The 13,864-nt window shown below is 36.9% G+C and overlaps 1 protein-coding gene across 3 annotated transcripts in view; it reads left to right on the top strand.

Moving 5' to 3' along the window:
• The window catches only part of SCAF11 (SR-related CTD associated factor 11), a 76,870-nt gene that overhangs the window by 18,663 nt on the left and 44,343 nt on the right, over window positions 1-13,864 (top strand). For all 3 annotated transcript variants that reach the window (XM_034935990.3, XM_034935989.3, XM_063593084.1), the window contains one exon: window positions 12,978-13,059. In XM_034935990.3, coding sequence (XP_034791881.1) covers window positions 12,978-13,059 — 82 coding nt within the window. The remainder of the gene's footprint in view (window positions 1-12,977; window positions 13,060-13,864) is intronic.

The raw sequence follows: 13,864 nt of genomic DNA on the forward strand, positions 1-13,864 counted from the left end.
TGGCTTCTTTCACAAAATAGAATGCCTTTAAGATGCATACAATTTGTTGAATGAAATGCTAGTTCATTCCTTTTTATTGCTGAGCAGTATTTCATTATATGATTGAATGTACCATAGTTTTTGTTTTGATGAGGAGCAGAATATAAATTTGTTCTTTTCATGTACTATTTTTTTTTTGCATGAGGATAATGCTGGATTCATAAAATGATTTGGGAAGTGCTCATCTTCCACTTTCTGGAAGAGATTGTGTTGATTTGGTGTTATTTCTCCTTTAAATATTTCTTAGAATTCACCAGGGAAATTATGTGGGCCTCGAGGTTTCTTTTTTGGAAGGCTTTTAACTACAAATTCAATTTCTTCAAATAGTCCTAAGGCTATTCAGGCTATCTACATCATCAGTCTGGCAAGAGGTTTAAATTTTATTGATCTTTTCAAAGAATGAGCTTTTGGTTTCATTGATTTTTATCTGTTTTTCTGTTTTCAATTTCATTGATTTCTGTTCCTTTATTTTCTTCCTTCTGCCAGTTTTGTATATACTTTGCTCCTTTTTTAGTTTAAGGTGCAAGTTTAAATTACTGATTTGAGACCTTTTCTGGTAGAAGAAATTTAATACTATAGTGCTTTTGCTACATCTCACATATTTTAAATATGGATATGTTTGGGTTCAAGTCTATTTTCTGTTTGTTCCCTCTGTTTTTGTTCCTCTGTAACTTCCTTCTTTGGGTTATTTGAACATTTTTTTAGTATCCCATTTTAACTGGCCAACTTGGACTGATTTGAAGGGAACTGGGTATAGTAGTTACCCCTTTTCCATGTGGGATATATTTCAAGTAGATGCCTGAAACTACAGATAGTACCAAACTCTATGTCTATCATGTTTTTTCCTATATGTACATACTCATGGTAAAGTTTAACTTATAAATTAGGTGCAGGAAAGATTAACAATAACAAATAATAGAACAATTATAACAATATACTGTAATAAAGGTTATGCGAATGTGGGCTCTCTCAAAATATCTTACTGTACTTTACTCACCCTTCTTGAAATGAAGGCGGAACGACACAAGACGTTGACTAATGTTTTTAGTGGTAGCTCTAAGAATTATACATACTTAAAATTTTAGTCTACTTAGAATTGATATTTTACCACTTGAAGTGAAATAGAGGTCTTACCACCATGTATGTCCCTTTACCTTTCCCCCTTTATGTTGCAGTTATCTTGTGTTAAATGTACACATATAGGCATACCTCTTTTTATTGCAGTTCAGTTTATTGTGTTTTGTAGATACTGCATATTTTACAAATTGAAGATTGTGGCAATTCTGCATCAAGCAGGTTTGCCACCATTTTTCCAACAACTTGTGTTTACTTCATGTTTCTTTCACATTTTGGTAATTCTCACAGTATTTCAAATATCTTTGTTATTATTATATCTGTTGTGATATGTGATCAGTGATCTTTAGTGTTACTATTGTAATTATTTTGGGGCACCACGAAGAGCGCCCATATAAGACAGGTAACTTATGTTTGCCTGTGTGCTGACTGCTCCACTGACCAGCTGTTCTCTCATCTCTCCCCTTCTCCTTGGACCTCCCTGTTTCTCAACAATATTGAAATTAGACCAAACAGCCTTGTCACTGATATGAAGAAAGTTTGCCTGATCTGGGTAGAAGGTCAAACCAGTCGTAACATTCTCTTAACTCAAAGCCTAATCCAGAGCGCGGCTCTAACGCTCTTCAAGCCAATGAAGTCTGAGAGGGATAAGGAAGCTGCAGAAGAAAAGTTTGAAGCTAGCAGAGGTTGGTTCATGAAGTTTAAGGAAAGAAGCCATCTCCATAACATAAAAGTGCAAGGCGAAGCAGCAAGTGCTGATGCGGAAGCTGCATCAGGTTATCCAGAAGACCTAGCTAACATCATTGATGAAAGTGGCTATACTAAACAAAAGATTTTTAATGCAGATGAGCCAGCCTTCTGTTGAAAGTAGATGCCATCCAGGACTTTCATAGGTAGAGAGGAGAAGTCAATGCCTGGCTTCAAAGCTTCCAAGGACAGGCTGACTGTCTTGTTAGGGGCTAATGCAGCTGGTGACTATAAATTTATAAACCAGTGCTCACTGACCGTTCTGAAAATTCCAGGACTCTTAAGAATTATACTGAATCTGCTCTGTGCTCTATAAATGGAACAACAAAGCTTGGATGACAGCACATCCGTTTACAGCATGGTTTACTGAATATTTTGAGCTCACTGTTGAGACCAAATGCTCAGATAAAAAGATTCCTTTCAACATAGTACTTACTTACTGACAGTGCACGTAGCCATCCAAGAACTCTGATGGAAATACACGGAGATAAATGTTGTCATGCCTGCTAACACAACATCCATTTTTCAACCCAGTGATCAAGAAGTAATTTTGACTGTTAAGTCTTATTCTGTTAGAAATACATTTCATAAGCCTACAGCTGCTTCAGACAGTGATTTCTTGGATGGATATGGGCAAAGTAATGGAAAGGATTCACCATTCTAGATGCCATAAAGAACATTCGTAATTCATAGAAGGAGGTTAAAATATGAACACGATTGTGAAGAAGTTGATTCCAACCCTCATGGATGACTTTTAGGGATTCAAAACTTGTGTGGAGGAAGTAACTATTACAGGTGTGGTATAAACAGCAGGAGAACTATTATAGAATTAGAAGTGGAGCCTGAAGACATGACTGAATTGCTGCAATTTTATGATAAATTTTGAATGAAGAGTTGTTTCTTAGGGATGAACAAAGAATGTGGATTCTTGAGATGGAATGTGCTCTTGCTGAAGATGTTGTGAACATTGTTAAAATAGCATATAAACTTAGTTGATAACACAGTGGCAGAGTTTGAGAGAATTAACTCCAATTTTGAAAGACATTCTGCTGTGGATAAAATGCTGTCAAATAGCATCTTGTACACAGAGAAGTTTTTTGTGAACGGAGTGTCAGTGTGGCATACTTGAATGTTATCTCATTTTAAGGAATTGCCACAGCCAACCCTGCCCTTCAGCAACTACCATCCTGTGATTAGTCAGCAACCATCAACATCAAAGCAAGACCCTCCACCATCAAAAAGATTATGACTTGCTGAAGCCTTGCTGAGATGATTGTTAGCATTTTTAGCAATAAGGTATTTTTAAATCAAGTATGTACAGTTTTTAGACATAATGCTGTTGCACACTTCATGGACTACAGTATAATGTAAACATATATACCAGGAAACCAAAAATTTTGTGTGACTTGCTTTATTGCAATATTGTTTTATTACTCCGGTCCGGACCTAGACCCATGATGTCTTTGAGATATATATGCCTGTATTGGAAATCTTATCAGAAAGTGTTATAAATATTTGCTTTAATGCCAAACCTATTTTAAAGAATTCAAGATGAGAATAGTTAACTATGTTTGCTCAGGCATTTACTGTTTCTGTTGATCTTCCATCATTCCTAACATTGTTTTTCTTCTGACACAACTTCATTTAAGAATTTTTTTAGAGCTGGAAAAGAATTCTCATCATTTTTCTTCCACTTTGAATACCTTTTGTTTCACATTCATTCCTGAAGGATATTTTCACTAGATAGAGGATTTTAGGTTTACAGTTCTTTTCCATTTTAGCATTTGAAGGATGTTGTTCCCCTTTCTTCTGACTTGCATGGTTTATGATAAGAAATCACCGGTGATTCAAACCATTAAACTCCCTCCCCCTCGTAAGTAATGCATCATTGTTTTTTCTGGGTGCTTTCAAGGTTTTCCTTTGTAACTTTCAGTAGCTTGACTCTGATGTGTGTCCAGGCATGGATTTCATTGGGATTATTCTGTCTGAGGTTTTGAGAACTTCTTAAATGTAGCAGTTTATGCCTTTCACCAAATTTCAGGAAGTTTCCACCCATTATTTCTTCCTCTTCTTTCTTCTTTTTCTTCTTTCTACTTTCTTTTTTCTTCTTTTCTGCAGTGATTTTCCTTTTCTTGCATTCTTGATGTGAATGTTGGGTTTTTGGTACTGCCTCACAGGTCCCTAAGCCTTTAATATTTTTTTTTTTTCAATGTTTTTCTCTTTGTTTTTTAGGTTGGGTAATTTCTAGTGGTTTATCTTCAAGTTGACTGACTCTTTACTCTTTTATTTCCATTCTTCTGTTGAGTCTATTCAGTGTATTTTTATTTCCGTTTTCACTTTTTGTTGGTTTCCATTTGGTTGTTCTTTATGTCTTCTATTTGTTTGCTGTGATCTTTTGGCTTTCCATTTGTTTCAAAAGTATTTGCTTATACTTGTTGGGATATATATATATATATACTGGCTTTAAATCTTTGTCTGCTTGTTAGGTAATTCATTTTAGATAATTCACCCAGCTGTGTCATCTTGGTGGTGTTTTCTTTTAATTGTCTTTTCCCATGAGAATGTTATTTTTCCCAGCTCTCTCTATGCCAAGTAATTTTGGATTGTGTTCTGTACATTTTGAATATTATGTTACAAAACTTTGTCTTTTGTTTAAATGCTATGGAAAATGTTGATGTTTTTGTTTTTGTTTTTTGGATTTTTTTTTTTTTTTTTTAAGAGACAGGGTTTTGCTGTCGCATCCAGGCTGAAGTGCATGGCATGATTGTACCTTCCTTCATCCTTCAACTCCTGGGCTCAAGGGATCCTCCTGCCCCAGTCACCTGATTAGCTGGGACTACAGTGACACACCACTATGCTTGGCTACTTTATTTTCTATTTTTTGTAGAGAGAGGATCTCACTTTGTTGCCCAGACTGGTCTCTAACTACTAGCTTTAAGCAGTCCTCCCATCTTGACCTCTTAAAGTGCTGGGATTACATGCTTGAGTCACTGTGCCCAGCCAATATTTTTATTTTTACAGGCAGTTGATCCAGTTGGGTTCAGGTTGGTCACAAGTTCCAATTAGCTTTCTGTAGGTTGTAGTTTTTTAACTTCAGTTCTGTTTTCAAAACTTTACATTACTATTTATACTTTTTCAATATGCGCTACCCAGTAGCCAGTCTGTGACATGTGTGGAGGTTTATCTTATATTTCAGTTTTCAGAGTCAGTGGTATGCTGCTTGGGTTTAAATCCACATACGTTCAGCTTGGGTGAGTTAGGAGTTCAAAAACAGCTGTTACTTTCTTGAGTTCTGTTCTCTCTGTTATATCCATGGTATTTTCTAGATCCCTGGGACACTCTTTTCTGTCTTTTGGCCAGAAAATTGGTTTTCATTTACTCCATTTCCTGTAACTGTGTCTGGATCCAAGTAACAGGAAGACAGAAGTCAACAAGATTGGCCCAGAGTTTTTTTATTTGGTGAGGATGGTTCATCTCTCTCTTTTCTTAAGAGTTTTAGGTTCCTGCTGCTGCCACTGTTGCACCCACTACCATCACCAGATCATTTGCGAATTGGGACATGAGGAATGAGGAACAGAGAAAGGGGGAAAACAAAAAAAAGGAGCAGTTTCCCCCTCTCTTTCTGAACATTAGGAAGGAGACACTCCTTCCCCCCAGCTCCCCTCCCCCTTACCCACCTCACTTTATATTTAGAGGGATTCTCTTAGAGCTTGCTCTCTGTTGTTACCAGTGCCTACTTTCTAGGTTTCAGGCTTTATTAATCCCAGGCCAGGGGATTCTGGATGGAGAAAAGGTGGTAAACTTACTGACAGTTTGATGATGCATCAGATTCTGGTGTCTTCTCTAGTCCATATGCTATTATTTACTCCTGAGTCTTCATATAGCTGCTCCATTCATTCTGTCAGTATTTTGTAGTTTCATTCAGTGAGATTAACAAGGTGGGATGTGTTTATTCCATCTTACCCGGAACTGGAACTCCTTGATCTCACTTTTGATATATTTTAGAATGTAATGCCAACTTTAATCACCTCATATTCATGTTAAATACAGTTTGAGAATTATATTTTATAATTTTTTTCAACATGTATGTGACCTTGCTGCATGCAACAGTACAATTTCTGTTAAGGAGATGATGCTACATTAAATGAAGAAGGAAGCAGGAAAATTAATTCTTTTTTTAGAACACTTGATGAACTTTCTAAATAAATGTATTAGCTTTGAAAAACTTGTCCTATTTTCAATTCAGTCTTCATTGTCTGGCTGACGATTTCTGGCTTGCCTTTCACTTTGAAAATGTTTTATTCTTTATTCATTTTACTCTTTAGAAAATGATTTGTTTCAGTAATTAGGTTTTTGATCATTGTAGAGCATAGTGTGAGGTGACATGCATCATTATGGATTATTTTGGCACTCGCTTCCACACTGCACGAGAATTTTAGAGACGTTCTGAAACATATCCTTACTTTCTGGATTGATATAGGAAACTGATTTTATTAAAAGACCTGTAAATGTGGGTGACTTCAGCTTCTTAATTTTCCATTTATCTGGTAAGCACAAGATAATAGGATAATTTGTTCATCAGTGAATGGTGCTTGGTCCTTTTCTTAATATAGGTCCACAGTGGAGGAAGTGAATATGAAAGATTCCTAGAAATTGCTTTTGTTGATCAACTGCTAACAAGCAATCAGGTCACTGATAATCTTCTTAGAAACTGAACTAGAAACTAATTCTGGGGACTGGTATGCCCTTGGCATAAGTGTGCCCAACATAGAGACTGCTTCTACTTTCCCATTTATTCAACTCTGTCTCTCATTTATCATATCAGTGCTCATCCATAGTAGGGTCTGTCATGGCAGGATTGGGCTTGGGAGTAGGGTTGGTAATAGTGTGATATTTCCTCGTGGCCATTTATATCCCTCTTCTTTCTGTGTAACCAGAGAATCTGATTCTACCTTTTTGACAAAATATCACTAGAAGGCTGGGCACAGTGGCACATGCTTGTAATCCCGGCATTTTAGGAGACCAAGGCGGGAAGATTGCTTGAGGTCTGGAATTTGAGACCAGCCTGGGCAACAGAGTGAGACTCCATCTCTACAAATAAAAAAATTAGTTGAGGCTGGGCGCGGTGGCTCATGCCTGTAATCCCAGCACTTTGGGAGGCCAAGGCGGGTGGATCACAAGGTCAGGAGTTCAAGACCAGCCTGGCCAAGATGGTGAAACCCCGTCTCTCCTAAAAATACAAAAATTAGCTGGGCATGGTGGCGGGCACCTGTAATCCCAGCTACTCAGGAGGCTGAGGCAGAGAATTGCTTGAACTTGGGAAGCGGAGGTTGCGGTGAGCTGAGATGCGCCACTGCACTCCAGCCTGGGCGACAGAGCGAGACTCCGTCTTAAGAAAAAAAAAATGGTTGAATGTGGTGGTGTGCACCTGCAGTCCTAGCTACTTGAGAGGCTGAGGCAGGAGGATTGCTTGAGCCCAGGAATTCAAGGCTGCAGTGAGCTGTAATTGTGCCACCACGCTCCAGCCTGGACGACAGAGCAAGACTATTTCTCTTAAAACAAACACACACACACACACACACTCACACTCTAATAGGAGACTTGATCAATTTAGTTGTTATTTAGTAATGTTGATTTATCTTTTTTCAGTCCTTGCATTTGCTTTAGGGAAAACAAAGTGGCAAGCAACAGTTTTATTACTATTTCCTATTTCTGTGTTGTTTCTGACAATAAGAATAATAATGATTTTGATAACAGCCATTTATTGAATGATGGTAGAGTTAGGATTTGAATCTAGACCTGTTGGATTCTAGAGTTTGTAGTATTAACCAGGATGTAGATATCTTTAGATACCATGGGCTTACTTGAAGAACAGCAAGAGCAAGGAGATAGAGGGAGTTTTGAAGTGAACTGGAAGGGAAAGGAGCTCTGTTTTGTAACAGCAGAAAGAAACAGACTTTGGAAGAAAAAAAATAGAAGGAAAGAAGGGTAGTAATTTGAAACCAAACCAGACTAGGCTAAAGAATAGTTTACATTATTAGGAACCCTGGCTACTTCTGATTCCCTGAGGCTTGAGGTACCCAGCAACTGTTAAAATGGAATGTACATTCTTAGCATCCCAAATATAACTTGAAACAGGTTTTTAACAGTTGTGCTCTACAGTAGCAGTGCAGCTATTAAATATATTTTAAAATAGCTGTACAGTAGCACATTGGGCTATTTAAATTAACTAAAACTTCACAAAAATTTAAAATTTAGTTTCTCACATGTGCTGTCCACACTTGAAGTGCTTGATAGAAGAATTCCCTGTTGGGCAGCACTATTCTAGAGAACTGAAATGCCTTAATACAGACCATTTTTGTTTTTTGCTTTTTTGGGTGTTCTTTAAGATGGAGTCTCGCTCTGTCGCCCAGGCTGGAGTGCAGTGGCGTGATCTCGGCTCTCTGCAACCTCCACCTCCTGGGTTCAAGCAATTCTCCTGCCTCAGCCTGTAGCTGGGATTACACCATGCCCGGCTAATTTTTTGTATTTTTAGTAGAGACGGGGTTTCACCGTGTTGGTCAGGCTAGTCTCAACCTCCTGACTTCAAGTGGTCCGCCTGCCTCAGCCTCCCAAAGTGCTGGGATTACAGGTGTGAGCCACTGTGCCCTGCGTCACTACCATTATTTGAATGCAGTGTAGTGGCTGGCCTAGGACACTCATTTCCATGTATTCTACTATGGGAAAATGAGTTTTGAGTTCCTAAAAACTGATTTTTATCAGTGCTTTTTTTTTAAATTTTAAATTCCAAACTTTAATACCTTCTTATATGATAAATAAAATTTAAAACTTAGACCATTCTTCCCCAATTATTATATGAACATATTTGGAGTATCACTTTCAGTATCTAGCAGAAACAATATGTTATGAAATGGAAAACAGCAACTGGAAGATAGAAGTATGTTAGATCATTATATTAGGGGTAACAGACTAAAAAGATATTTTAGCTTGGAAAGATAAAGCCTAGGAGGAAACATTAAAGATTGACATTTGTAAATTAAAATAATTAGAAAAGCAAAGTTTACTGAAAATCTAGAATTAACATCCATTTAGTAAATGTAGAACCAATAAAAGAAAATACAATTTGACTTATAGATAATTAACTTACAGAACTTAGTAGAACTAATAAGTAGTATAGGTAGAATATAACTTATGATTATAAAGCCATAAATAGTTAATAACACAAAATTGAGATATATCTAACTTTTCAGGTAACTACAAGGAAGGGTAGTCCTACCTACCCACATCTTACCTCTTAGGGCTATTGACCACAAATTACTGGCTAGGACTATGACTCTGTGTGGTATTACTGTGTTCCTGTCACTGGATATTCAAAGCAAAGCTTTTATTCAAAAATACTTGTGGATCCTTGGATTGAAAACTGGAGTCCAGGCAGATAGAACAGATAAACAGGACAAGTTACAAGTTTATAAGTTGTTGAACTGAGACTTATGACTTTCATATAGCAAAATGCTAAGTTCCTGTCATTTTAAATGACTAAATTAGTAACATGGCATAATCATTTTCAGGTATAAAAACAGTTAATGCAGGACATGTTAAGGAATAAAGCATGCAACTTCTAAAACTTTGGAATGCTTAAACAGTTTTTAAAGCAGATTTCTTTCTTTTTGAGATGGAGCCTCACTCTGTTGCCCAGGCTGGAGTGCAGTGGTGCAATCTCGATTCACTGCAACCTCCGCCTCCTGGGTTCAAGCAATTCTCCTGCCTCAGCCTCCCTTGTAGCTGGCATTATAGGTGCCTGCTACCACACCCGGCTAATTTTTGTATTTTTAGTAGAGACAAGGTTTCGCCATGTTGGCCAGGCTGGTCTCGAACTCCTGATCTCAGACTCTCCTCCCGCCTCAGCCTCCCAAAGTGCTGGGATTACTTGCGTGAGCCACCGGCACCTGGCCATTAAGGCAGATTTCTAACAAAGGCAGTCTGTAACTTGATTGAGGTTTCTCAGTTTCTCATGTATATTTCACTATATGGGTCTTAAAATAGAGAAGACAGTGCTTACTATAAAATATTAATTGTAGGTTTGTTTTTTTTTTTAACAGGGTCTTGCTGTGTTGCCTAGGCTGGTCTTGAACTTCTTGGGCTCAAGCGATCCTCCCACCTCGGCCTCCTAAGTAGCTAGGATTATAGGCATATACCAATGCACCCCACTTTAAAATATAAATTATAAATTATATATCAGGTTAGTATGCTTAAAGGAGGAAATGTGAAAATAGCATAGGTTAGACTATTAAATAGGACAAATAAATCATTGCGTTACATAAAGGGATAGTATATTACATCTGAACATCTCTTAGGTTTTTAAAATACTGTGTTAACTTTCAAATGACATTTTATCACATTGAATTAACTCCAACCTTAATATTTTTTTATTCTCAGATATTTAGGATAATGAAGGAGATAGTATGGTATGAATTTCCCCAAATAAAAAATAATAATATACAGCAGAGCAATATAACTCTGTCCTCATCTACTTTTCTTCTTTCACTGTATTCCAGTCATTCATCTCTTTGTTGTTCCTTGAACATACCAGACATGCCTTAGGACTTTCATATTGGCTATTCTCTCTGCCAAGAATGCTCAACCTGGAAGCACTGGATGATATTCACATAACTGTCTCCCTTGCTGCTTTCTGATTGCCAGTTCAAATGTCCCTTTGTCACAGAAGCTTTCCCTGAGTATTCTGTATGAAACAACAGCTTCCTCTTTTTTTATTCCTTAATAGCCACACTGTTTTTAATTTTTCTCCATAGCACTTCTCAACGTCTAACATACTAGATATTTTACTTACTATTTTGTTTATTTTGTCTTCCCCACTAGAACATAAAGGTAGAGATTTCTGCCTTGTTCAGTACTAAGAGAATTGCCTAGTATACCTATAGTATTCTATAAATCTTGGAGCTAAAAAAAAAAATCCCACAAAAGATCACTGGGCCTTTGCTTGAATACTTTCATTGATAGATTATTCTACCTCCCTTCAGAACAGTTCATTTTATTTGAAGATAATTGCTAATGTTCTTAAGCTTTCTGTTCTTCCAAGCTAAACATTCTTACTAGTTTACCTTTCTGCATATGATAGGGTTTCCAGGGCTGTCACCATTTTAGTCATCTTCCCTGGACATTCATCATTATGTTGTTTGTCCTTAAATACCAGAACTAAAACAAGTTAGTTTGCACCAGAACTAAAACAAATGTTGCACACATAGGCTAAGAGTGGGAAATATTCCTCATCCAACTTTTATTGTCAGATTGATTGGATTAAAAAAAGTTTTTAGATTCTAATGCTGACTCATTTTGAGATTGTATTTAATCTGCTACAACCTTTAAATCATTCTTACATATGCTACTAAGTTTCTTCTGCTTTTATGGTTAGTTTTTGAACTATAAGTCTGGGACTTTGTATTTCTCCTTATTTAACCAAATAGGGAATTTTCCTGGGCAGTTCATACCTTTAATGTAGAAACTACCATGTGTAAATTATTTTAGAAATTAATAGAAAAACCCATTCAGATACATATAGGAGAATCACAACTGATAAAATCAAGGATTTCTTGTGCGTAGATATAAATGCATATTTGGACATTTCATTGCAATTATGTCTTGCATCAGTTCAGGAAGGAATATTAAGAGTTGATTTAAGGCCAGGTGCAGTGGCTTATGCCTGTAATTCCAGCATTTTGGGAGGTGGAGGCAGGAGGATCGCTTGAGCCCAGGAGTTGGAGACCAGCCTGGGAAACACAGCAAGACCCCATCTCTTAGGAAAAAAAGTTGATTAAAAAAAAAATGTTACTGTATGAATTTCTTGCCTTTGCCATATTAACATCCTTTCCCACTTTTCTCGTTTTTACCTTTTTATAAGCACCATTTTCCTAGTCTTTTAGGCCAGGATATTGTCTCCTTCACTGTAGTTGCTCACCAAATCTCAGAATTTCTTCAGCCCTTTAATTCCGTGCTTTTCAAATATACTTCACAGCCAGTTACTTTAGCTATGCAAATATCTCTGCTTGTAATCTCTTTCCATTGTAATTCAATCCATACTTGGCTGGCATATCTATATTTTTTTTAAAAATTCACTTATATCACTTTTGTCACTCTTCTTCATAGAATTTATAAGATTGAATCTAAGGTTCTCAGTCAATCATTAGTGATCCATCTATAATCTAGCCATACTTGATTTACATTGCTCTGCTTATTTCTTATTACCTCTCACTGTGATTTTTCAGATAAAATTCATGGCTTACATGCCAACCCCCTCCTCAGTAGAGACACACACATACACACAAAGTGTCTCCTTAGTAGACACACACACACACACACACTTTCACCCACTGTTTTCTCTCACCCACTCAATTGTGAGATTGGCCTAGCTAAATGTTATTGTATTTCTCCATACTGTGTTGCTCCTTGAATGCCTGAAGTTCCTCAACACATATAACCTATCACATTCTCTGAAAACTCTATTCCAAATTGATCTCTGTTCCTTAAGCTTCAATTGCATTTATGTCTGTGCCACAAAATATATCATTTAGGCTTTGTTGCTTAATAGTTATAAAAGGCTTTTCCTTTCCTTTTTTTTTTTTTGAGACAGAGTCTCACTCTGTCACCCAGGCTGGAGTGCAGTGGCGCGATCTTGGCTCACTGCAAGCTTTGCCTCCCAGGTTCACACCATTCTCCTGCCTCAACCTCCCGAGCAGCTGGGACTACAGGCACCTGCCACCACGCCCGGCTAATTTTTTGTGTTTTTAGTAGAGACAGGGTTTCACCGTGTTAGCCAGGATGGTCTCGATCTCCTGACCTTGTGATCCGCCCGCCTCGGCCTCCCAAAGTGCTGGGATTACAGGCGTGAGCCACCGTGCACCGCCAAGGCTTTTCCGTTCAATAAGACTGTGCATTTTGATAGCAAGGAATATAAAAGAGTACTGGATTATCCACAAACTGGCTTGGCTCGTACTGTGTTCTTTTATGTGTAAAATAATTTCTTACAGTTTAGGATTTTTTTTTAATTGATATTATTGGGAGAAGGCAAACATAAAAATTCTCTATTATAATTTATCTTATAGGAAACCCTTTTCCAAAGAGAAATGAAGAAGAAAACTGTATGTACCCTAAATATGGGAGATAAGAAGTATGAAGACATGGAAGGTAACTTTTCATTTTTATAAAGTTTGTTTGTTGAAAGCAAAACAGTTGTTTCCAAACTGTCCACTTGTATACATTTCAGAATACACAGGAGTTTTTTGTTATTGTTGTTCTTAAATTCCAAAATAAGCTGCCTAAGTATACACATTTTTCTCTTCCCATATCTTATTTTCAACTGATCAAGTTTTTTGATTTGTTAAATTGTTTACTTTTCCCTTTTTTCTTAAAGGTTTACTCTCTACTGGTTTAGGAATTACTGTTTCTGTTTTTGTCCCTGTCTTTTTAAAAAAGAAAAAAAGTTAGCATTGGTACTGTCCTCTGCTTCTAAAGCTAATTTAATCTTCACTACCAACAGAAGAAGAACCCAAGAATGCTTTAACTCTGATCATCCTAATCTCAATGTATAGGTTATAGTTCCATTATTTGAGTTCTTTTATTTCAGACACCACCAGTTAGATGATGTTTTATGCAATGTTTGCTTGAGTTTATTTCCTCTTCATTTATTTTCTTTCTGAAAATAAATCTGAGAAGTTTCTTTAGTGAAGGTCTATTGGTGGTAAACTCTGAATTTTTTTTTATCTATTTTATCCACTTTAAAACTATTCAAAGATAGTTTTACTGGGTATATAATTCTGAAATGATAGTTTTTTTTCTCTTAGCACTTTGAAGATATTACTCATTTTTTTCCCTTGCTGTCTGGAGATTTCTTCCCAGTCTAATCATTCTCTTTTGTAGGTGATCTGTCTTTTCCCATTTTCTGCTTTTAAGGTCTTGGTTTCGTCTTTGATATTTTACAGTTTTACTCCAT

The sequence above is a fragment of the Pan paniscus genome, chromosome 10 (genome assembly GCF_029289425.2).
Source record: "Pan paniscus chromosome 10, NHGRI_mPanPan1-v2.0_pri, whole genome shotgun sequence".
NCBI classification, from domain to species: domain Eukaryota; kingdom Metazoa; phylum Chordata; class Mammalia; order Primates; family Hominidae; genus Pan; species Pan paniscus.